The sequence below is a fragment of the Haliotis rufescens genome, unplaced genomic scaffold (assembly GCF_023055435.1).
Source record: "Haliotis rufescens isolate VD_foot unplaced genomic scaffold, xgHalRufe1.0.p SCAF_8, whole genome shotgun sequence".
Classification (NCBI taxonomy): Eukaryota; Metazoa; Mollusca; class Gastropoda; order Lepetellida; family Haliotidae; genus Haliotis; species Haliotis rufescens.
The window spans coordinates 50,686,767-50,714,131 of record NW_025964372.1 but is presented as its reverse complement, the minus strand read 5'-3'; the positions used below and the strand labels follow the sequence as shown (position 1 = coordinate 50,714,131).

The 27,365-nt window shown below is 40.5% G+C and overlaps 1 protein-coding gene across 1 annotated transcript; it reads left to right on the top strand.

The window, feature by feature from the left end:
* The first annotated feature begins 266 nt into the window (after positions 1–266).
* On the top strand, positions 267–21,514 carry LOC124152372 (echinoidin-like). Its single transcript, XM_048389864.1, has 5 exons — positions 267–370; positions 3,910–3,998; positions 6,274–6,364; positions 14,597–14,753; positions 21,409–21,514. Exons 1-5 carry the CDS (start codon positions 355–357, stop codon positions 21,512–21,514), a joined length of 459 nt encoding a protein of 152 aa, XP_048245821.1. The 5' UTR covers positions 267–354.
* The last annotated feature ends 5,851 nt before the right edge of the window (positions 21,515–27,365 follow it).

Here is a 27,365-nt window from a genome sequence, read left to right as displayed (position 1 = left end):
CGGATGGGCAGACTCGCTGACTTGATGTAATCGTATCCCAATTATGTAGACCGATGCGCATGATGTCAATCACTGGATTGTCTGGTCCAGACTCGATTATTTACAGACCACCGTCATATAGCTGGAATACTGCTGAGTGCGACGTTAAACAACAAACAAACAAACAACATCGTATAACTTCCGTCGGTGACGTTGCTAAATGCCTGGCACAAGGGCAGGACATGAATCACCTGGTTGTGTTGCCGGACGAGTACATGCATGTTGGATACAAGCCGCTATCAGCATTGTCCTGACCCACTTGTTTTCATTTCCGAAGCAAAAATTTTGCAGATATGTCGTATTCTGACAACATGCATGCTTCTTGCATGTGGTGAGTACATCCTTCTACTCGTATGTATCTTTCAATACAATGCAGTTCTTTGTTGCTTGTTTTTCTTCCTTAAATATTGAACCGTCCTGATAGATGTCGGGCTTAGACTTCAGAATGTTTGTTTGTTTGTTGCTTAACGCCGCACTCAACACTATTCCAGCTACATTACGACGGTCTGTAAATCGAACTGGTCCAGACATTCCGGTGACTGAGATCATGAACATCGATCTACACAATTGGGATAATGATGACATGCATCAATCAAGGCTGCGAGTCTGACTGTTAGATCTTGTTAGTCGCCACTTACGACAACCAGTCGCCTTTTGCAGCAAGCATGGGTTGCTGAAGACCTATTCTACCCCGGATCTGAACAGATCCAGAGAGTTAAGTTATGATAATCTTGCGTACTGCTGCAATTTTAACTTAACGTGGCCAAGCCATGGCGGTGTTAACAAATGTTAAATGTTATTGCTCTGCTCAAATATGTTTGATAAATTGCTTATCTCTATAAGTTGCTGTGTATGGTGTGTGACATGCTGCTTTATTCTTTGATCTCGTTACTATATGCTGACAATGCCTATGCTATTTATATTCACGTTGTACCAGATTTTTATTGCTCACACTTTTTATAAGCTGTAGTTAATCCCTTTTAACTACTTGGTAAGTGGGAATAAGACTAAATCTGTTTGGGGCCAGAGTTATCGATGATTACATAAGCTGAGATACCGTTACGAAATTACGAAATTATGTCACGTACCTCTAGACTGTAGTATGAGAAGTGTAGAAGAGTGAGTGAGTGAGTTTGGTTAAACGTCGCTTTGATCAGTATTCCAGTTATATCACAGCGTGTCAGTTATATCTCAGAAACATGTAGTCATGCTGCCCTGAACATAGGTCAGCAGTAGTGGCAGGTCATACAATTCTGAAGCATCGAAAAATGTATAAAAAGTATTTAAATCCTTGAAATTTACGCTAAAAAAACAAATAGACTAGGCATGTTACGTTAGAACAACACATGTGAACAACATGCTTATCGCGAAAGTTGTTTTTTAATTTCTCCTCGCGAACACAGACCTATAATTATGAGTGACTCTGCCAGGTGTTTCCGATAGCGAGACCCACCACCGTGCTACAAGGGCATAATCTTATGTCCATATTGAGGACATGCTTTTTCATCAGACATGAATGTACAAAAACAATCTTCTTTGTTGTTTTTCCCTGTTTGTTGCTAACACAGCGCTCAGCAGAATCCCAGCTACATGACGGCGATCTGTAAATAATTGCTTCTGGATCAGTAGATCCAGTGATTGACATACTGAACATCGATCGACGCAGATCACTATATCCATTTACCGCCTCTTAAGTACGACACTCAGAGGATCATGGCGACCTACTCCAACCGGAGTCCCCGTCTTGTTATACTTTAGTGACGGGAAGAAGAAAGTATACACTTGAAACTTGGATTCGATGTTATCAAAACGTTACTAGGCTGAACACGTTCTCCGAAACACTGCAACGTAAGGTTCAAAGCACAACTATGATACCCGTATGAAATACATCACCATCGAATAACCATTTCTTGATTGCTTCATTTTTAGCGACCATCAACCATGGATGTATACTTTCTTTTGCCAGCAGTTCAGATCAGACATCCAGTACCCGGTTCGCTATGGTCCCAGGCAAACTCTGATTGTTGTAGGAGGCGACAGAGTGAATCGGGTGGTCAGGCTCGGTGACGTGACACGTTGCTCATACTATCAGTCACTAGTTTGTCGACTTTTTACAGACCGCCGTCGGATTTGATGTTAAGAATCAAACCAAAAAACACGATCTCGTCTCCTATCTATATAGAAGCGTGATTTTAATAACACAAACTTTGTAGATGATATTGAGATTTCAACAAACATATTCTTGGACCTTAGAGTTAGTTTGTTAAATTTGAAAATAATGCGATTTGAATACAAATCCACAAGTGACCAACTAGGGACTGAGTTTGGTTTAACGCCGCTTTTAACAGTATTCCAGATATATAAAGGCGTGTCTGCTTAACGTGGGAGAAAAGCCCGGTGATGCAGGTCTCAGACGTTGACCATTTTGGTGAAACCTTTGAGCACGGGTGTGGTACTGACAAACCTAGAAACATGATCGGTGTGAACCGGTTTACCCACGAGAATGGTGCAAGCAAACCAGGATCATAATACGATTTGAACATACGCTCTGCACACCGACCCTCGTTGGTTTGGACGACTGGACCACCCGTGTCATTTTATTCAAAGGATTGTGAATGACTTGCGTATCGTCTCGATTCCCAAATTGAAACGATATGTTAACCCATAAATCTTTACGTAAAAGAACCTAGTGTGAAACCCACAAACAACCAACAAATGGTATACAATCAACAAATGTATTACAAACATTCACCAGTTTTATAAACCAATACAAATTACTGCACAGCAATTACAATGGCAGTAAACAATACAATGGCAGTGGTAGTACAATATTCAGTGGCAAGATATAATATGATATCAGTGGTCAGTATAAAATACACAAATATAGTGGTGATAGCAAAGTCAATGATAATAATATATATTCACCCAGCGGCGACAGTGGTCAAACCTCCGAGATGGGCTAGGCAGGAAATCAGGGATGCTGAGCGATCCTCACATGAAAGGTGGTTCCGATGTGATGGTAATACGTGAGATATACGTAAACACGCTATTGTCAATTTATATAGTCTAACCAGCTGCAGGGGGCGGTTGGGTAGCCTTGTGGTTAAAGCGTCCGATCGTCCCAGGTTCGATTCCCCACATGGGAACAATATGTGATGCCCATTACTGGTGTCCCCCGCCGTGATATTGCTTGAATACAGCTAAAAGCGCGGTAACACCATACTCACACACTAACCAGCTACTGGAAAGTTCTATACAGGGCCCTCACCAGTCTAGCAGCACTTGTTCATTACAGAACTTTCTATAACATACTGTCACTGTCAATTTACATACCACACTAAGCATCTAAATATAGTAACTTCCTGACGACTGCTCACTTTCCAAACACAATGCAATAAGCGTCTACCGAATCTCAGCAGAAACAATGTAACACAGTTACAATCACTGTTCAACAATAAAATACACTGTCACATAACACTTGACATGTCTGCTATTGTTACCCGACAGAATGTCCAAAGACGTTACAGAACACACGATTTTTTCATACGACTTAGGTTAATCTGTCATGCCATGTTGTTATTTGACTTTAGTGAATCTGACAGATTAACGGTAGACATATAAAGTAATCAGGGCGGTCGGGTAGCCTAGTGGTTAAAGCGTTAGCTCGCCACGCTGAAGACCCGGGTTCGATTCTCGACATGGGTACAATGTGGGAAGCCCATGTGGAATACAGCTAAAAGCGGCGTAAAACCATACTCACTCACTCACTATAAAGTAATCGTGTGTTCATTAACTGCTTTTGAGTTTTCTGTAATTGTGCTGACTGTGGAATCAAACACACTGACTCACTGTTTCCTCCTGTATTTAAAGCACACTGCTCGTGTCCCAACTACTGGACTTCCTTTGAAGGATCTTGCTACACTCTCATACAAAACCCGTCAACGTGGGCCGAAGCAGAGGTGAGATCTTCACAACATAGTTCCAGTGACTGTGAATAACCTCGAACCTGTCTTCTATTGATTTTTTTTAAAACAGAGGAATGTTTGTTCGAGTGCTCCATTCGCACCAGAAATGCTTTCGTGTGTGCGCCACTGTGAGTGAGTGAGAGAGTTTGTTTTAACGCCGCTTTGAAAAGTATTTCAGTAATATTTCGGCTTGACGTGCGTGGAAAGTCGGAAGTTTACATTTTGGCTTAAACCAACGAACATGGGTATGGTGCTGACAAACCATAATAATGTCAAATGTGGGATTCGAACCCAGGACCAGAGGTTTCTGATACCGCTATTGGGCGGGACTCTGCACAGCGAATAGAACGCGTCGTGTCTGCTTATTGATTACCTGAAGTTGAACTTAGTTTATAGCTACAAGTATATGTTGTCATTCAGAACCAGTCCCTGGCCATGTTGGTCATTAAGTTTGAAGTATAATGTCATCAACAATGACCAATTCATATGGCATATTACGGGCCACTATCGTATGACTGGAGTTTTGATGGGTGCGGCATTTGGCAACAAACAAACAAACACTTTTTTTAAAACAAATTGTGTGGCGGGTGCTGCCGGTAGAGAAGGACATGCTTACCCAATCTGCGGACACCTGGTGTCATGGTTTATTTTCAGTGAAAGTCAAAGGGCTTAACCAAATTATTGTAAAAAGGAGGATAACAGCATCCAATTTGGCACAATGATACATCCACCCATACTGAATACTGAGTATAGGAGCCAACTTGAAATATATTTGTAGCTTCCACAAAAATCCAATATGGCCAAATCACTTGGGAAGAATTATGTCAGCTCTTAGCTCCACATGTTGGAGAAAAGCCATGGCCAGAAGCCCAAACTGTCTATAGGACATCTGGAGCAGCTGTGACATTGAAGGGCAAGGATTCTCTCACCTTCTTGACAAATTACAATCACGAGGAAGCAGACACAAGGATTGTCATTCATTCTGTGCATGGTGTGACTTCACTGCAGATGCGTGCAGTGGATACAGATGTTTTGTTCATCCTTACTGAAAAATGTCATGACCAGCTGATTGCATTACAATCCTAAGCAGATATATGGGTTGCCTATGGAATGGGAAAGACCTTTGGCTACTTTGTAAATTTGGGAGAGCTGAAAGGCTCTTGGCCGGCTTTCATAATGTTTCTTGTTCGGAAGCCCTCGCTCATGGTGTTCGAAGTTACTGGAAGATCTGGATTATCATCTAGAATATACACATTTTCAAACTGTTTGACTAATCTACCTGTCAGTCCCTGAAGGCATCCGGCATTTGAAAGCAAATGGAGTTTTCTGTTTATCAAGTTGCACCACCTGAAGCCTTGACTTGCTTGTTCTCTGCTCATGAGAAAATGTGTATATCATTTTGAATTACCACTGGTAATTCTTCTCAAACTCCGACTTCTTCTTAGGCTATCATGTCTCTTATATGGGCGCACAATGAGTGTGGTCGAGGGCTCAGAACATAGGTGTCAGCTGAATTTCTTTCTCTGTGAGCCAGGATGAACAAGAAGAACTTGAGTTCCAGTGAGTGAGTGAGTTAAAGTTGCACGGTGAGGTTACGATACTTAAATGTAGGACACCTTTGCCACATCCCGTCTTTCCAAGATTACAGAGTACCATCTTCACCCGTGAAGATTCTGTGGTAGAATAGGTCTTCAGCAACCCATGCTTGCCGTAAAGGGTGACTATGCTTGTCGTAAAAGGCGACTAACGGGATCGGGTGGTCAGGCTCGCTGACTTGGTTGATGCATGCCATCGATCCCAAATGCATGGATCGATGCTCATGAAATCAATCACTGGATTGTCTGGTCCAGACTCGATTATTTACAGACAGCCGCCATATAGCTGGAATATTGCTGAGTGCGGCGTTAAACAACAAACAAACAAAACCTTCTTCACCTGATCTTCCCGAAAGAAGGAAAGCTTCATTCTGCAGGCTGAAAAGAGCCAAGAGCGTAACTTCGTGGTAGTGTCTGGTCATGGTCAGATGTGGCCCCTCCAGGGGTGAATCTGCTACATGCAAAGTTTGGTGCTTTTTATCCACCGTGTAACAATAATGGCAAAATTTTGTGCAAAGCCACCTCACTATTGATCTATTACCTATTTTAATCTAATTTAAAATCATCTATATCTGTTAAGTTTATTCCGCGGTAACGAATCCAAGGTCGTCAAATAACTGGAATACTGTTAGCAGCGGCGTTTTAACTCACTCTCACACTCTCATCTATTACAGGAAATATGCAAAGACTTCGATGGCTTTCTGGTGGAGATCAGCAGCTCGGGAGAAAATAATTTCATCAAAAGTTTTGTTAAGAACAAAGGCTGTGAGTAGTTTGCCTGAGAATACTTTGACATGCAACCTCGTTGTAAACATTTGCACAGTTAGTTTAAATACAATGATTTATATCAGCTATCATGTTAAAATGAAACGCCTAATTGATAGACCCATGAAGATCCGGGGTAAAATAGGTCTTCAGCAACCAATTGCCGTAAAAGGCGACTATGCTTGTCGTAAAAGGCGACTAACGGGATCGGGTGGTCAGGATCGCTGACTTGGTTGATTCATGTCATCGATCCCAATGGCGTGGATCGATGTTCGTGATGTAAATCACTGGATTGTCTGGTCCAGACTCGATTATTTACAGACCGCCGTCATATGGGATATTGCTGAGTGCGGCGTAAAACAACAAACCAAATCAAACCAAACCTAATTGATAATGTCCATTAATCAACAACTTCTGTTCGGTTTCGACAATGATCATGCAAATTAAAAAAAACACCGCGCTATTATTTTGTTGATGATATTGTATACACTCTCTCGTTTCTGAGCGCCACCTACACCCACACCCACAATAATGTACTATCAAGAGTATATTTGTGTTCTGCGGCAGTTTTCTTTTGACAAGATCGAAATTCGAAGAAGGGTAAAGGATAATTATAGCAAAAAAGTTCGTTGAAGGTTACCTGACGCGATCTTCTGTGGAGGTGTCTTCAAATCGTATTGGTGTAAAAGTTCTGATTTGCCGTGTCTTAGGATCTCAAGGCAGAGAGGTATCGTATTGGTGTAAAAGTTCTGATTTGCCGTGTCTTAGGATCTTAAGGCAGAGAGGTATCGTATTGGAGTAAAAGTTCTGATTTGCCGTGTCTTAGGATCTGAAGGCAGAGAGGTATCGCATTGGAATAAAAGTTCTGATTTGCCGTGTCTTAGGATCTGAAGGCAGAGAGGTATCGTATTGGAGTAAAAGTTCTGATTTGCGGTGTCTTAGGATCTTAAGGCAGAGAGGTATCGTATTGGTGTAAAAGTTCTGATTTGCCGTGTCTTAGGATCTTCAGGCAGAGAGGTATCGTATTGGAGTAAAAGTTCTGATTTGCCGTGTCTTAGGATCTTAAGGCAGAGAGGTATCGTATTGGTGTAAAAGTTCTGATTTGCCGTGTCTTAGGATCTTAAGGCAGAGAGGTATCGTATTGGAGTAAAAGTTCTGATTTGCCGTGTCTTAGGATCTGAAGACAGAGAGGTATCGCATTGGAATAAAAGTTCTGATTTGCGGTGTCTTAGGATCTTAAGGCAGAGAGGTATCGTATTGGAGTAAAAGTTCTGATTTGCGGTGTCTTAGGATCTTAAGGCAGAGAGGTATCGCATTGGAATAAAAGTTCTGATTTGCCGTGTCTTAGGATCTGAAGGCAGAGAGGTATCGTATCGGAGTAAAAGTTCTGATTTGCCGTGTCTTAGGATCTGAAGGCAGAGAGGTATCGTATCGGAGTAAAAGTTCTGATTTGCCGTGTCTTAGGATCTTCAGGCAGAGAGGTATCGTATTGGAGTAAAAGTTCTGATTTGCCGTGTCTTAGGATCTGAAGGCAGAGAGGTATCGTATTGGAGTAAAAGTTCTGATTTGCCGTGTCTTAGGATCTTCAGGCAGAGAGGTATCGTATTGGAGTAAAAGTTCTGATTTGCGGTGTCTTAGGATCTTAAGGCAGAGATGTATCGTATTGGTGTAAAAGTTCTGATTTGCCGTGTCTTAGGATCTTAAGGCAGAGAGGTATCGTATTGGTGTAAAAGTTCTGATGTGCCGTGTCTTAGGATCTGAAGGCAGAGAGGTATCGCATTGGAATAAAAGTTCTGATTTGCCGTGTCTTAGGATCTTAAGGCAGAGAGGTATCGTATTGGAGTAAAAGTTCTGATTTGCCGTGTCTTAGGATCTTAAGGCAGAGAGGTATCGCATTGGAATAAAAGTTCTGATTTGCGGTGTCTGAGGATCTTAAAGCAGAGAGGTATCGTATTGGTGTAAAAGTTCTGATTTGCCGTGTCTTAGGATCTGAAGGCAGAGAGGTATCTTATTTGAGTAAAAGTTCTGATTTGCCGTGTCTTAGGATCTTAAGGCAGAGAGGTATCGTATTGGAGTAAAAGTTCTGATTTGCCGTGTCTTAGGATCTTAAGGCAGAGATGTATCGTATTAGAGTAAAAGTTCTGATTTGCCGTGTCTTAGGATCTGAAGGCAGAGAGGTATCGTATCGGAGTAAAAGTTCTGATTTGCCGTGTCTTAGGATCTGAAGGCAGAGAGGTATCGTATTGGAGTAAAAGTTCTGATTTGCCGTGTCTTAGGATCTGAAGGCAGAGAGGTATCGCATTGGAATAACAGTTCTGATTTGCCGTGTCTTAGGATCTTAAGGCAGAGAGGTATCGTATCGGAGTAAAAGTTCTGATTTGCCGTGTCTTAGGATCTGAAGGCAGAGAGGTATCGTATTGGTGTAAAAGTTCTGATGTGCCGTGTCTTAGGATCTGAAGGCAGAGAGGTATCGCATTGGAATAAAAGTTCTGATTTGCCGTGTCTTAGGATCTTAAGGCAGAGAGGTATCGTATTGGAGTAAAAGTTCTGATTTGCCGTGTCTTAGGATCTTAAGGCAGAGAGGTATCGCATTGGAATAAAAGTTCTGATTTGCGGTGTCTGAGGATCTTAAAGCAGAGAGGTATCGTATTGGTGTAAAAGTTCTGATTTGCCGTGTCTTAGGATCTGAAGGCAGAGAGGTATCTTATTTGAGTAAAAGTTCTGATTTGCCGTGTCTTAGGATCTTAAGGCAGAGAGGTATCGTATTGGAGTAAAAGTTCTGATTTGCCGTGTCTTAGGATCTTAAGGCAGAGATGTATCGTATTAGAGTAAAAGTTCTGATTTGCCGTGTCTTAGGATCTGAAGGCAGAGAGGTATCGTATCGGAGTAAAAGTTCTGATTTGCCGTGTCTTAGGATCTGAAGGCAGAGAGGTATCGTATTGGAGTAAAAGTTCTGATTTGCCGTGTCTTAGGATCTGAAGGCAGAGAGGTATCGTATTGGAGTAAAAGTTCTGATTTGCCGTGTCTTAGGATCTTCAGGCAGAGAGGTATCGTATTGGAGTAAAAGTTCTGATTTGCCGTGTCTTAGGATCTTAAGGCAGAGAGGTATCGTATTGGAGTAAAAGTTCTGATTTGCCGTGTCTTAGGATCTGAAGGCAGAGAGGTATCGTATTGGTGTAAAAGTTCTGATTTGCCGTGTCTTAGGATCTTAAGGCAGAGAGGTATCGCATTGGAATAAAAGTTCTGATTTGCGGTGTCTGAGGATCTTAAGGCAGAGAGGTATCGTATTGGTGTAAAAGTTCTGATTTGCCGTGTCTTAGGATCTGAAGGCAGAGAGGTATCTTATTTGAGTAAAAGTTCTGATTTGCCGTGTCTTAGGATCTGAAGGCAGAGAGGTATCGTATTGGAGTAAAAGTTCTGATTTGCCGTGTCTTAGGATCTTCAGGCAGAGAGGTATCGTATTGGAGTAAAAGCTCTGATGTGCCGTGTCTTAGGATCTTAAGGCAGAGAGGTATCGTATTGGTGTAAAAGTTCTGATTTGCCGTGTCTTAGGATCTTAAGGCAGAGGGGTATCGTATTGGAGTAAAAGTTCCGATTTGCCGTGTCTTAGGATCTTAAGGCAGAGAGGTATCGTATTGGTGTAAAAGTTCTGATTTGCCGTGTCTTAGGATCTTAAGGCAGAGAGGTATCGTATTGGAGTAAAAGTTCTGATTTGCCGTGTCTTAGGATCTTAAGGCAGAGAGGTATCGTATTGGTGTAAAAGTTCTGATTTGCCGTGTCTTAGGATCTTAAGGCAGAGAGGTATCGTATTGGTGTTAAAGTTCTGATTTGCCGTGTCTTAGGATCTGAAGGCAGAGAGGTATCGTATTGGAGTAAAAGTTCTGATTTGCCGTGTCTTAGGATCTTCAGGCAGAGAGGTATCGTATTGGAGTAAAAGCTCTGATGTGCCGTGTCTTAGGATCTTAAGGCAGAGAGGTATCGTATTGGTGTAAAAGTTCTGATTTGCCGTGTCTTAGGATCTTAAGGCAGAGGGGTATCGTATTGGAGTAAAAGTTCCGATTTGCCGTGTCTTAGGATCTTAAGGCAGAGAGGTATCGTATTGGTGTAAAAGTTCTGATTTGCCGTGTCTTAGGATCTTAAGGCAGAGAGGTATCGTATTGGAGTAAAAGTTCTGATTTGCCGTGTCTTAGGATCTTAAGGCAGAGAGGTATCGTATTGGTGTAAAAGTTCTGATTTGCCGTGTCTTAGGATCTTAAGGCAGAGAGGTATCGTATTGGTGTTAAAGTTCTGATTTGCCGTGTCTTAGGATCTGAAGGCAGAGAGGTATCGTATTGGAGTAAAAGTTCTGATTTGCCGTGTCTTAGGATCTTAAGGCAGAGAGGTATAGGATAGGAGGAAGAGATTTTATGTTTATTAAATTACCTTTGTAAAAACTCGGTTGCTGTGCCAAATTGTATTTGTGTCATGACTGTTCCTTCTTAGGATTTCTTAGAGACGACTTATGGATAACAACTTCTTTGTTTAGTGTAAAGGCGACGTTTCGGTACAGATCCTTTGTACCGTTGTCAAGCAAGGTGCCTAGCCTGACAACGGTATAAGGATCTACAAGTATATCAAACATCGCCTTTGCAGTAAATAAAGAAGTTGTTATCCATAAATCGTCTCTACTTCGTCTTCCGTCAACTTTTAAGTAATGCCTATCAAACAACTCATAAATAAATATCACTGGAATATTTGTGGTCTCGGGACATGCGGCCATTACACTCAACAGCCAGCTATCAGGATAAGAAATTATAGGTCTCGGGTAACCTTAACTCGTCGTAAGAGGCGACTAAAAATATTTATAACGGTGGTCGGGCTCCATGAAGCTATTCTTTGCGTGTCACTGTACCCTAACAGTGTGGGGCTTTGATCACAATAGCAATCACTGGCTTGTCTGGTCAAGGCGATCTTCGTATAGTTAGAATATTGAGTGCGGTTGAACAGCACACAAATAGTTTTGTAGGCCAGCTGAACCAACCTTTGAGCTCATCAATACGCATAGCAATGTAATACGCATAGCAATGTAATACGCATACCAATGTAAAACACATACCAACGTACTACGCATAGCAATGTAATACGCATACCAACGTAATACACATACCAATGTAATACACATACCAATGGAATGCGCATACCAATGTAATACACATACCAATGTAATACACATACCAATGTTATACGCATACCAATGTAATACACATACCAATGTAATACGTATACCAATGTAATACGCATACCAATGTAATACACATACCAATGTAATACGCATACCAATGTAATACACATACCAATGTAATACGTATACCAATGTAATACGCATACCAATGTAATACACATACCAATGTAATACGTATACAAGTGTAATACACATACCAACGTACTACGCATAGCAATGTAATACGCATACCAACGTAATACGCATACCAATTTAATACACATACCAATGTAATGCGCATACCAATGTAATACACATACCAATGTAATACGCATACCAATGTAATACACATACCAATGTAATACGTATACCAATGTAATACGCATACCAATGTAATACACATACCAATGTAATACGTATACAAGTGTAATACACATACCAATGTAATACACATACCAATGTAATACGTATACCAATGTAATACACATACCAATGTAATACGTATACCAATGTAATACACATACCAATTTAATACACATACCAATGTAATACACATACCAATGTAATACGCATACCAATGTAATACGTATACCAATGTAATACGTATACCAATGTAATACACATACCAATGTAATACACATACCAATGTAATACACATACCAATGTAATACGCATACCAATGTAATACGTATACCAATGTAATACGCATACCAATGTAATACACATACCAATGTAATACGTATACAAGTGTAATACACATACCAACGTACTACGCATAGCAATGTAATACACATACCAACGTAATACGCATACCAATTTAATACACATACCAATGTAATGCGCATACCAATGTAATACACATACCAATGTAATACGCATACCAATGTAATACACATACCAATGTAATACGTATACCAATGTAATACGCATACCAATGTAATACACATATCAATGTAATACGTATACAAGTGTAATACACATACCAATGTAATACACATACCAATGTAATACGTATACCAATGTAATACACATACCAATGTAATACGTATACCAATGTAATACACATACCAATGTAATACACATACCAATGTCATACACATACCAATGTAATACGCATACCAATGTAATACGTATACCAATGTAATACACATACCAATGTAATACACATACCAATGTAATACGCATACCAATGTAATACACATTCCAATGTAATACGTATACCAATGTAATACACATACCAATGTAATACGTATAGCAATGTAATACACATACCAATGTAATACACATACCAATGTAATACGCATACCAATGTAATACGTATACCAATGTAATACACATACCAACGTAATACACATACCAATGTAATACGTATACCAATGTAATACACATACCAATGTAATACACATACCAATGTAATACACATACCAATGTAATACGCATACCAATGTAATACGTATACCAATGTAATACACATACCAATGTAATACACATACCAATGTAATACGCATACCAATGTAATACACATACCAATGTAATATGTATACCAATGTAATACGCATACCAATGTAATACACATACCAATGTAATACGTATACAAGTGTAATACACATACCAATGTAATACACATACCAATGTAATACGCATACCAATGTAATACGTATACCAATGTAATACGCATACCAATGTAATACACATACCAACGTAATACACATACCAACGTAATACGTATACCAATGTAATACACATACCAATGTAATACACATACCAATGTAATACACATACCAATGTAATACGCATACCAATGTAATACACATACCAATGTAATACGTATACCAATGTAATACGCATACCAGTGTAATACACATACCAATGTAATACGTATACAAGTGTAATACACATACCAATGTAATACAGATGCCAATGTAATACGCATACCAATGTAATACGCATACCAGTGTAATACAGATACCAATGTAATACACATACCAATGTAGTACGCATACCAATGTAATACACATACCAATGTAATACACATACCAACGTAATACACATACCAATGTAATACGTATACCAATGTAATACGCATACCAATGTAATACACATACCAATGTAATACACATACCAAATACGCATACCAATGTCATACGTATACCATTGTAATACACATACCAATGTAATACACATACCAATGCAATACACATACCAACGTAATACACATACCAACGTAATACACATACCAATGTAATACACATATCAATTTAGTACGCATAGCAGTCTAATACGCATACCAATGTAATACCTATACCAATGTAATACACATACCAATGTAATGCGCATACCAATGTAATGCGCATACCAATGTAATACACATACCAATGTAATGCGCATACCAATGTTATACACATACCAACGTAATACACATACCAACGTAATACGCAAACCAATGTAATACACATATCAATTTAGTACGCATAACAGTCTAATACGCATACCAATGTAATACACATACCAATGTAATACACATACCAATGTAATGCGCATACCAATGTTATACACATACCAACGTAATACACATACCAATGTAATACACATACCAATGTAATACACATACCAATGTAATGCGCATACCAATGTAATACACATACCAATGTAATACACATACCAATGTAATGCACATACCAATGTTATACACATACCAACGTAATACACATACCAATGTAATACACATACCAATGTAATACACATACCAACGTAATACACATACCAATGTAATACGCATACCAATGTAATACACATACCAATGTAATATACATACCAATGTAATGCGCATACCAATGTAATACACATACCAATGTAATACACATACCAATGTAATGCGCATACCAATGTTATACACATACCAACGTAATACACATACCAATGTAATACACATACCAATGTAATACACATACCAACGTAAAACACATACCAATGTTATACGCATAGCAATGTAATACGCATGCTAATGTTATGTAAATTTATTTGTATAACAGTGTCCGTGCGGGCTGTATGGCTCGGAGGAAATGATCTCCTGAGCGAGGCCAACTGGATGTGGTCACACAGTAAACTGAACTTGGACTTCACCAACTGGGCACCAGGACAACCCGATAATGCAAAACACGCCGAGAACTGTTTTGAGCTGGTCCATGCGTCAGTATTTCATCTGCAAGAAAACGTAGGTACAGCCCCCTTAGAGTCCTGGTTAGGGCGTAGGTTCCCACCCACTCCATGCTTGTGAGAAGCGACTCAGTAGGTCGGGTGGTCAGGCTCACTGACGTGTATCACCATACCCGACGGCGTACATTCACTGGATTGTCTGGTCAAGACTCGATTATCTAGAGGATGCCATCATTTAACTGGAATACTGTTGAGTGGGGTGTCAAACAACAAACCCACCCGAATGTTTCACAACAACTGTAAACAATACCACCGACTCATATGGGCTCATCATTGGGGGTTGCGGGAAAGAACATAGGTCCCCCGCAATTGCGTAGATCGATACTCATAATGTCCATCACTAGATTGTCTGGTCCAGACTTGATAACATAAAGACAGACGTCATATAGCTCGAATATTGCTGAGTGGGCGTTAAACAACACACAAACACAAGTGCATTGGTCATTTATTCCTGTTTCAGAGAACCACTCACGATAATCGGATAAACGAAATTCCCAGCAGACTTGAAATAAACAAACGTTAATGCAAGGCAGATATTGTTTTTTCATGTATCCACAACGAAGACCAGGGTGTCCGCAATCCATGGATCTGATTAGATCCACATATCAGTAATGTTTTAAGTAAGCTGAGGCGTTTGAGTACAATGGTAACCAAGGTTACCCCAGCAGTCTGAACAAACAGCAAACTGTATGAATCCGCGTTTGCATGTAGGTTTTTCGATTCATACCCCAATGAACCGATTAAAATCCACATTCAATCCATATTATTAAATTCGACAACAAAAACATGCATTGTCTACAAAGGTTTAATCAAAAACAGTTCCTTATATCAAAGAAGACATCAATGACGACATTGATAAACATTTCAGGTGTAGGAATACATACTGTGGCCATACTCCGTCGCAGTGATGACTCAGCATAACACCACTGCCACAGGCTAATTTGCATATCACGTGACCGGACTTTTCTCTTGTTTGTAAACAAACGCGCTTTTTCAGAAATCAGTATAGAACGGACTAATGCAAGTATTTGGGGGCGCTTTACATATTGTTTTGCATAACTATATAGATATGCTACTACAACTGCTACAGTGAGTTGCATGACAATATATATTTATGCATCAAAGTGACCGTGTCGCTAGCTCTCCGTTGCGCTTCGATGACAGCACCTGGAGCCGTACAACCAATGTAAACATAGGATAACTACGCAAAAACAAGTAGATTTTTACGTATTTGCATACTTTCTCAATGAAAGTTAACCATACTTTGACATTTGCTTATGAAAATGTGTAGACTTGTCAAACATGAAACGGATGAAAAGCATATGCAATATCTTGAATGGACTGTGAAAGACGTGACGAATCGTCACATGGCGCTGGCCTGTGGCAGAGGTACTATGCTAGCTGGCTGCCGGCCGCATGGAACTCTGGGTAGGAGAGTGATACTGTGGCGTGACATGAATCAGGTGATTGTTTAATTTATGCACATAACTTGACACGCCCACAAAGTCAGTAGCCAATCAACGGAGAGTAGGATCAAAACAAAGTTCATATGACCCGTCAATCACGGCAACAGAAGAACTGCAACAGTCAGACTGCAACGAACCGGAATAAATATTTCAGGGAGAAGACGGCTGTTTCAAATGATATGGTCAGTTACCGCCAGATTCAAACATTAGTTCCCTGAGAAGGGGAAGACACAGTTGGAAATATGCGGGTTAGAAATGAAACCTGAAGACATGAAAGTTGTGAATCCCAGGCGGGCGAGCCTGCACGTTTGCTGTTTCATTCCTTCTCGGCCTTCGGTCGCAAAGGGTAGTTTAGACAATGAATATGCATGAATTTCGCTTAATGTCCTGTGCATGACGATACACGTGAGCAGAATGGGAATTCCCCGACAATCAATTAAAGTAAAAGGAGTCCGCTTGTGTGGGCGTGGCTTGATTTTTTACATACATTCTGAAATGAATGCAAAAGCACGTGACCAGTTCAGCTGATCAGAATGCAGGAATTACAATGAACATAACGAAAATTTAATTATTTGCCAATAGCTTCTGAATATCAAGGCGACAGTTGAGTGAGTGAGTATGGTTTTACGCCACTTTTAGCAATATTCCAGCAGTATCACACCAGAAATGGGCTTCACACATTGTACCCATGGCGGGAATTGAACCGGGATCTTCGGCGTGACGACCGAATGCTTTAACCAAAGGCTACCCGACCGCCCCGGGCGGCAGTTGATTAAAGATTATATATTTTGTATGCGCCACTTTCACGTGTGATATCTCACTTTTAAGCTCACCTGGTCCAAAGGACCAAGGTGAGCTTATGCCATACCGTGGCGTCCGTCGTCCGTCGTCCGTACGGCAACGTTTTTTTCAACCGACTTCTTCTTCTGAACCACTAATTGGAAATTAACGAAATTTGACTGGTGGTTATACAACATTTGATGAATGTTAACCCCCGTTTACAATAGTCGCTGAAGCGTACGTAACCTTAACGCCAGACGTAACTGTTGGAATATATGTCTCACTCGTATTACTATGGCGATATGTCACACAGAAATGCCGAAATTCAAGATGTCTTTAACAATGTACTTGATATTTCTCACACATTTAGGCAACACATTTCACGTTAAACTGAATGATAAGACATTTTGAACTCACAATGCTAGTATTTCTCATTCAATTACCAATAAGTCCCATAGTCCAAAATATATCAACACCAACTAAAGACTTAGGCGCCAAGACAGTCAATGGGTTCGTCTGAAAGTTGGCAAGATACCTGTAAATCAGGTGTCCAGAGATTCAAGGGGTTCGTCTGAAAGTTGGCAAGATACCTGTAAATTATATGCGTCCAGAGAGTCAATGGACTCGTCTGAAAGTTGGCAAGATACATGTACCTGTAAATCAGGCGTCTAGAGATTCAAGGGGTTCGTCTGAAAGTTGGCAAGATACCTGTAAATCAAGCGTCTAGAGATTCAAGAGGTTCGTCTGAAAGTTGGCAAGATACCTGTAAATCAAGCATCTAGAGATTCAAGAATATTTCGCCCCTGAAGATCCATGGTAACATAGGTCTTCAGCAACCTATGCTTGCCGTAACAGGTAACGATGCTTGTGGTAAGAACGGACTAACGGGATCGGGTGGTCAGGCTCGCTGACTTAGTCGATGCATGTCATCGTATCTCGATTTTTTACGCAATTGGGATACGATGAATAAAACCTTTAAAACGTAATTTTTAGACGTCTATGAAAATCAATAACTTTTTCGGCAATATTTTACATTTCAATCATGGTAGGGGTCACGTAGTTAGAAATCTATGTCTTACCCCGTCTTCATGGAACCAATGTATATTTACACAATATCACCCAGACACAGATGACGTTATACAAACTGTTGCAGAAATCAGTGATGGTTAAATGGACATAATCAAATTTAATAACAGTTCTTTCAAATTCAATCACATAAAAAACAAACTCAGTATACTTTATTTTGCCCCTAATTGTATGTTCTCTGGCATGACATTGATACAATGTGCATACAAATTATATTCTCAGTTCTAAATATACAAGCTGACCGGTCAAATGGTAGAGCGTCCGCCCGGAGAGCGGAAGGTCCGGGTTCGATCCCCAGCCGCGTCATACCAAAAGACGTTAAAAGATTGTACTTGTTGTTACCCTGTCTGGCGCTCGGCATTAAGGGTAAGGGGCTAAAACAAGGACTGGTCGGCTCGGAGTCAGTATACTGTGTCTGAGTGGGGTATTCATGTTAAACTGCGGCATGGTATCTCAGTGTGCTAGCACTATAAATCGGCATCAGTCCTGACTAGTACAAGCAGCCACACACACACACATTCACGTGCATGCACGTCGCTATATAAATGCAATAATCTTGGAAACGACGTTAAACCCAATTCCACCTCACCTCACCATAATATACAAGCTGATCATAACGCGGCTCCGAAACTTTCTAAACGCAGTTAAGATACGCAGAATATGCGTTCCAGCATGTGGGCAATATTGAATATGGCATGTACGGTAAGTTGCCATCCGTTAACATTGGCCCTTCGGGGGATTCCGGGGTAGAATATCTGCCAAACCATCCATTCTGGTCGTAACGTGCAACTTAATAGATCGGGGGTCAGGCTTCGTAACGTTGTTCATGGCGTCCACTCTCGATTAGTTACATGCCGCCGTCAAACCGCTGGCATATTACTGATGGAGACTGTGCACTATAATATAAAGAATAAAAGCGACAAAAGGTATTCCATTATTGATCCTAAAATCCAAAGAACTATCTGCTAAAATCTGAGTCCATAGTACGATTCCGATTCCGACTATATGAATCGCTTTGAAATAGTGATGACACCAGGTGTTCGCGAATACTGTGAGAGTGTCCCCACCGGTGGAACCCGTCACAAAAGCATGAAATCCCCCGGTGCTTCACCTGAACAGGAAATGGGAACAAATGGTTCACAAATCAATATAGAGAATTGCATCAAACATATTTTTTGCCACTCAGTCTTTAAATGTAGAAATGTGACTACCATACAACACTTTGAAAGCTTTTCTAAGGCTATAAATTTGTAACCCTGATCAAACAACTTTTGAAGAACAGTTGTATGGCGCTCTTTTTAATCTTCTTTAAAAGAGCATGCTCGATTGTACATGAAAAATTGCGACAAGTAGACACAAAGCAACAAAACCCGTTCCATATTCATAAGAAATCTCTGCTAAAAGCAGAGTTGAATGTTCAATTCCGACTATACCATGGCAAGTGTTTATGAATCACTATCAAATAGTGATGATACCAAGTGAACACATGCAACGGCAAGTCAATTGTTCACCTGAAGAAACACGGGAACCATAGGGTAGAAGTCAAAAATAAGGGATTGCATCGGACTTCAAACTAGAATGTCACGTTTTGCTGAACGTACAGAAACAATGAAGTGTTTTCTATATTTGGATATTTTAAATTTTCTGGTCGTTTCCATGATAATGACATTTTAAATGTAATTCATTTCCGAAGCAGAGCTAAATACAACAATACTATTGTGACTTCGTAGTTATTCCGGGTTGGACCTGGTCCTACGAGGCGACTTTCTGGATCGGATATCAGGCTTGGTTCTTGGCGTGGCGTCTGACCACAACGTCGTGGGATCGTTGATCACAATATGCATCACTCAGCTGCCTGGTCCGGCGTGAACAGGTGCGTATTACTATAATGCTATTGTTCACTTTGGTCTTCATATAATTGATTAACGTCTATACACTTTACCAATACAAAATCTATAACGCAGGTTGTATGATTAATATATGCACAGGTAGGTCTTAACGTAAATGTCGTCACGATATAGCTGAAATATTGTTACGTTACATATGAACTCACTGAACGTGAACGTGAACACCTCTTTGGACAAGCATGGTCGCGTTTTTACGGCAAACATGGGTTGCTGATCTTCACGGGTCAGTTTGACAACGAACGACAGACAGGTTACCAGAGAGCTGAACATATCCGTGTAATGTAAAAGACACCAAGGTACGTAGATTAATGTCAAGACATTCGTGTACTTCCATGTTTTGTATACACGGGTTACTGTGATATACACGGATAAACATTATTCTTAGCAATATTGAGTTTCACCATTGTATGTATTTGTGTATGTGACGGTGAATCATTAATAACGTAGGCAATAAATATTGAACTACTCAATATCATTCCCCATGCATTTACCACCCAATCCCCTCATCATATGATCACTCAATACCAACAGTACCTGCTCCCTTGCCCGGCTAACCATTTGAGGATACAGCAAGTCTAGATCTCATCGACATCTTTATCTGTTGGCCTGCGCTTCCGTTGAGTGGGATTGTGTTGCACTTCAGAAGAAAAGTCACCACAGTGGACGACGCTAATTGCAGAATATAGCAAGTGAGTTATAGACATTTGTCGGAGATGTTATAGCCACACACATACTGTAAACATGTGGGGTAGCCTAGCGGTTAAAATGTTCGCTCGCCACGCCGATGCCCCGGGTTCGATTCCCAAGAAGGGTACAATGTACATTTCGGATGTCCACGCTGTGATATTGCTGAAATATTGGTAAAGGCGCCGTAAAGCCTGACTCACTCACTCACTCACTCACTCACTCACTCACTGGGAAAGGTAGGAACCCACAAAATAATGTCCACCTCTTCCTTTATTGATTCATTTAATAACTTGGTTAGCTCGCATAACTAAGTATCATGACTGTTTAAGCGTGTATTTAATCTGCGACTATCACACGTTTTATGCTCTTCAAAAAGAGAAACGCACAGGTAGTATTTAGTTCACTGAACCTGACTGCACAAAATTGGATATATGTTATTAGAAAATGTTGGTGGCCTGATATTTGACAAACGGTGCGTCAAAACGCAGCTGTTGTCGATTTGCAATGTCTGAACGGCATTGTTTTCAGACTTCTTAAAAAATGTCATGGAGGAAAACATAAGCACTACAGCACCATTTGCCGCCTTTGGGACGGATACACAGAGCTCAGTTCCACTGCAGACCGTCCAAAAACCGACCGACCAAGAGTTACCCCCCCTGCACAGGATCGTTACTCTCCACTGTTCCACCTACGTCACTGCAGTGCCACAGCTACGCAGACTGCAGGACGCTTCCCTGGTTTGAGGAGGATGTCGGACCACAATGTCAGAAACATCTCCACGGGGCTGGAATCTGACCCAGAAGACTAGTTATTTTCCTTGTTATGCAACAGATCCATCGACAGCGACGCTTGCGTTGGTGCCATACCTTACATCCTTGGAATTTGAGAAACTGGAGACGATTGTGGTTTAGCGATGAATCACCATTTTTTCTTCAGCGGGGGGATGGAAGAAAACGTGTTTATCGTCGTCGAAATGAGCCTTTTGTCCCACATTGTGTACGTGAATTCGACAATTTCGGTGGCGTTAGTGTCATGGTGTGGGGGCCATATCCTATATGAACCAAATTCTTCAACCTCACCTTCTTCCAATCATTGACCACCAGAGGGAGCTGTTTCAACAGGACAACGCTCAACCACACACAGCTCGTGTCACGGTAGACTACCTTCATAATTCCACTATCAACGGCTTGCCCTGGCCGTCGAGATCCCCAGATCTCAACCCAATCGAACCCCTCAACGTCAGAACACTCCCTTAAATGTCCAACGCGTTACAAGCAGAATGGCGCAGAATTCCGCAGGACAGTATTCGTACACTTATCCAGTCAGTGCCGAGGAGATGCAGAGCCGTGATTGCTGCCCGGGGCGGTCACACGAGATACTGAGTTCAGCGCAACCTTGTGGCCTTATCTGACATGACAATGTACCCTCTTTTAACGTCTTTTGGTATGACGCGGCCGGGGATCGAACCCAACATGACAATGAACAGTTTTCAATGCCATTGTACAACGACAACATGAGACTATCGAGCTTCAAATTTCATATTTGTATCTATGATATTAAATAAACATATCGACTTTCTTAGGTACAATAAATTTACTAAAAATCTACCAGTGCGTTTCACTTTTTAAAGAGTGTAAAACAATTGTTACTCATCTAACTCACCTAAAAATATTTCCTTAGCACAGATTTGTTTTATATTCAGGATGATTCTGAACCATGTTGTCATAGTTACAAACATCATCTGTGGGAATATGACAGCGTCAAACTTGACTTCTTTGTCAACCCTGTTGCCCCTTGCGCTAAACTCGGGAGAGAAGACATTATCTCAACTTGCATTTCATCTCAAACGAAGTGTGTGTATCGCTAGAAGAACGGCATACAGCTCAAACAAGGTGGAGGAAGGCTCGACCGCAACGCATTCGTGGACGCAAGGTTAGACTTGTTGAAATACAGTCCCTGTCTGTCATGACCAACACGTCTCACACATTGCCCCGACAAGTTTAAGAACTGTTATGAAACGACCTTTTTTGAGCATGTTTTGTTTTTTCGTCGATTTCCTCCTTTTAGTAGAGTCATATCCCTGGAATCCGTGACCACCTTGTTCCTACCTTTTTTTACGATGGACCTGTTTAACTGGCATGTTTAACTAAAAAATTAGCCCCCTATGACCCTCTGGAAAAAGACGGCTAACTCTGCCAGAACGCAAAATTCAAAATGGCCGTCGGCGCCATTTTTAATAGCATGAAATAGTCTATCTCTGGAAGAATATCAGCCACAGACACATATAAGGTGTCTAATTCCACTAATTTGAACATGATAAATCCATTGGAATCGTTATTATTTATATTAGAAGCAATTCTGACCTTGAATTCCAAGATGGCCGCCGGCTGCCATCATGAAAAACAGAACATATCATATCTCGAATACTAGATGGGCTACAAGAACAGATGAGGTGTCTTATCTAACTAATTTTAACATGATACAACTATTGGAATGGTTAATTTTATCCTCGGGATCATATTTATCTCAATATTCAAAATGGTCACCATACATGAAATTATTTGGGTGTTTGAAATACTTATAATTATATGAGTAGGTAATACTGTACTAAGAACTACAGAACACAAGTAAAAAGATGCTTTGGAAACTCCTTACACTTATTCACTACATGAGTCATTGCATGAGCTCTCATCACTGCCGTCATCAGAATCACTAGATAGATCACTGTCATTATCGTCTGCTGGTGAGATTGCAGGAAAGGTAATTGTTGAAGGTAAAGCGGGGTGTGTGACGATCAGGCAGGTAAAGCCCAGGATCACAATGCCAACCATGACCTATTGGAGAGGGGTGCAAATATGCCAAGTAGTTTGCCCGTTCCAAGTGATGGCGGAGACTGTCCGAATCACGTGCAAGTCTGGTGGTGTTTTTTTCTTTTGTTCTCTCCACTTGGATGCCCTGACGTCTCCCAAACTTGCACTTTTGGAATCACAATAGACATAACGAATTACAAATCGTTCCAAGTTCTTATCTTGTGTGACAGGAAGTTCTCTACCACAACTTGTTAGCAGGCTCTGTGCTTCTTCAGGATGCTGGGTGCGATGTACAATACTCTTCTTGCCAATCCCATAGAAACCAGAGTTATGGTCACGTCCAGTAAGCACATGAATTGGTATAATGCATTCTGCCTTTTCCTCGTCACACAAGCATCAAGCAGAGATCAGTTGGTGTTTCTTTTTGATACACATCAGTTGTTTTTTTTAGCAACATATGGACCATTGTTTCATAGAAGAGGTACAGACATTGTACACCACGCTTACCGTATATGACCGCGGATAAGCCGATCCCGTAGATAAGCCGAGGTGTTAACTTGACCATTGAAATACGAAAGAAAATGATATGACCCACAGATAATGAACCAGGAAATGAAAGGCAAAAAACACTGCGAAGTCGGACTGCAAGACATGTGCCGGTACTCGCAGATATTCAAATATATCAGATGAAAAACGTTGTAATTATATTGAAAAAGTCATTATTATTTCTAATAAAGATTTAACAAACCAGTCATCCACTTTCATAATGTGGGAAGCTGTTTCTCTTGTCTTTTTTTAATCTCATAATGATCGTTATATGTTGCCATCAACAACGAAGCGCCATTTTGTGAATCGGTGTATCTAGAATTATGATCCCGTGAGAAAATATATCAGCCAGAGCGAAGACTCGCAGTTTGAATTCAGCATCGTAAGCATGGCGTTTTCGTTTCAAACTCGCGATGAGAATGTCAGTCAGTATAAAATACCAACTTTTATACCCCCCTTTATACCACTATTGTATGTTAATCCAATTGAATTAAATAAACTATGAACACATTGAATGACCATCACTTACTCACAGGCTTCTCCAGTTTATTAAACCAATCTTTCGAAAATAAAGGAATTAAGGTAAAGTGTTTTCCTCGGAGTGCTTGATCTACAGACCCTTCTGCAAATACACCTGCTGCCACTAACACATCAGAAATACCTGAACCCTTAAACCTCTTGTAAATTGCATAGATGAATGACATTTGGATGTGAAAGGGTGACATGAATGGCAAAATTTTGCTGAACTGAACCGCCTGCTCAATTTTCAACTCCAGCAAGAGCAAGTAGACCGGATAATCACCTACAATTATTGCGAAAGGCATCTTTTTTCATTAATTGACGTTTGCACATCACATCATAGAGGATGGTCATACTAGGAGGGTCAGAATATGTCATGTGGTATATTGCGCGGCTCTTGACATGGTTGTGACATGTTAGCATGAAACCCTTTTTAACCAGGCACTTGCTGTTCTTCTGGCTTTGGTCTTGAGAGGTCATCTTGGGCCCTGGACAGTGCATGAATAACACCACGTGTCCTCTGAGTAGATGTGTCCAAAAGAATACTGTTGTTTTCTGTCTCGGTCCTTATGGGTGGCTCGTCACGCTTAACTGTCTTGTATGGATCAATCTTCCAAGTTCCTTGAGAGAGGCAGAGAGAGATGAGGCCAGTTTTGCACTGGGAACTGGACGGGTTTCATGACTCTCAAACGGTTCCGAATCAAAAGATTCTGGTTGAACAAACAACACGTTAGTGCAGTGAGGTTGATCAGCACCAGTGAGTGTGTCACTCTTGAAGTCATCATTGTCTACGATAGCCACAGCAGGTTTGCCTTAAGAAAGCTCGAAAGGACAATTCAATGAATGCTTTAGGTCAGTCGCTACCCAGAAATCCCGCAGCATAAGAACATCATTGTAGCTGATGTACAAACCTTTGTGCATTACATCAACGATCTCCCTACTTTTTGTCAGTCCATGTAGCTTGACTGACATATTCGTCTCAAATGCAGTGTGTTTTCTGGTGATGTAACTTGTGATGACAGAAGCAATTGAACGGACAGTTGGACAATCATCAATGACAGCCATCTTTGGATGCTTCTTCTCTCTCCAATTCATGGATGTATGCAGGCCAGGGGTCAGTGTTAATGCTCATGACTTGCTCCTTGAGTCGTGCTGCAACATTCATAGCTAGCTGATCATTGCTGACACCAAGTGAATATATTGCAGCCTCAACATATGTTCCTCCTGCTGTGGTGTGATCATAGACCAGTTCTTCTGATTGCGTTGACGAAACCCGATGCTTTCACCAAATTCTTTGATCAGAAGTTCTTGAAGTAGCTTGATTTAACTCTTGAACTATGCCCAAAATTTGAGATGATGCCTTTGTAATCATTCAGGAGACTTTGTACGGTAAGGAATTCATGATCTTTGAACATTACTTGATGGACATGATTGAAGAAAATACTCTGTGCTTCTCAGAGGTTCACCTGCTGAAGATGCTGAGCGCTTTCATCAGTGGTATCCTTATGGTCACTATTAGCACTACTGAAGCTTTATTTAGATCTATTACTACAATGCAGTGACTAATAGGCACCTGATACCGAATCAAATATAGCAAAATGTTCCTTGGCATCTGAAAATAATATATCCTTTGCAGAATTTATTAGCATTAAGTTATTTGCTCTAACATTCAAAATCAGTTTTAGGTCATTGATGTTGCGCTTCAAACAAATTGTTGAGGTCAAACAGATAATTTCCCCCAATCCTTAGATATTGACCAATATCACATAACGCGGGTATTGGATGAAGATGACAGATAGATAGGGCATATACAATTATGTGCATTAAAATTCATATTAAGATCATTACAATCGGTTAATCATTACTTAAGGTATGACAATACTATACCCAACTGCTAAAGACACGCATTACTAAAAAAACCCGCACAATTAATGTTTAATACTTTAGCATGATCCACTTTGGTCGTTACTAATAGATTTGTTAAATTCAACATTTAAGCTTTTATCACCTACAAAAATATCTTTTAAGCTCATATAGTTTCCAAGATATAACCCTTCAAACTTATCCGGCATGTGCGTTTCTTTTGTAGTTGAGTATACCTTATATCCTGCATTGTTGGTGACCATTTTGAATATTGAGATAAATATGATCCCGAGGATAAAATTAACCATTCCAATAGTTGTATCATGTTAAAATTAGTTAGATAAGACACCTCATCTGTTCTTGTAGCCCATCTAGTATTCGAGATATGATATGTTCTGTTTTTCATGATGGCAGCTGGCGGCCATCTTGGAATTCAAGATCAGAATTGCTTCTAATGTAAATAATAACGATTCCAATGGATTTATCATGTTCAAATTAGTGGAATTAGACACCTTATATGTGTCTGTGGCTGATATTCTTCCAGAGATAGACTATTTCATGCTATTTAAAATGGCGCCGACGGCCATTTTGAATTTTGCGTTCTGGCAGAGTTAGCCGTCATTTTCCAGAGGGTCATAGGGGGCTAATTTTTTAGTTAAACATGCCAGTTAAACAGGTCTATCGTTAAAAAAAGGTAGGAACAAAGTGGTCACGGATTCCAGGGATATGACTCTACTATTTTGTACACGCGATTTTACGTATAGTTAAATATGATAGTGTGTCAGATTCACAGGTGACCCTAGCCTTGGTTACCATGGATATTATCATTCTTCAAGTCGCAGGGATACTGGCTGAATATATTAAGTTTCCAGTCTAGCCTTTGATTGGATGGTTAAGCAACAAAATTAGGCCACGCCCACT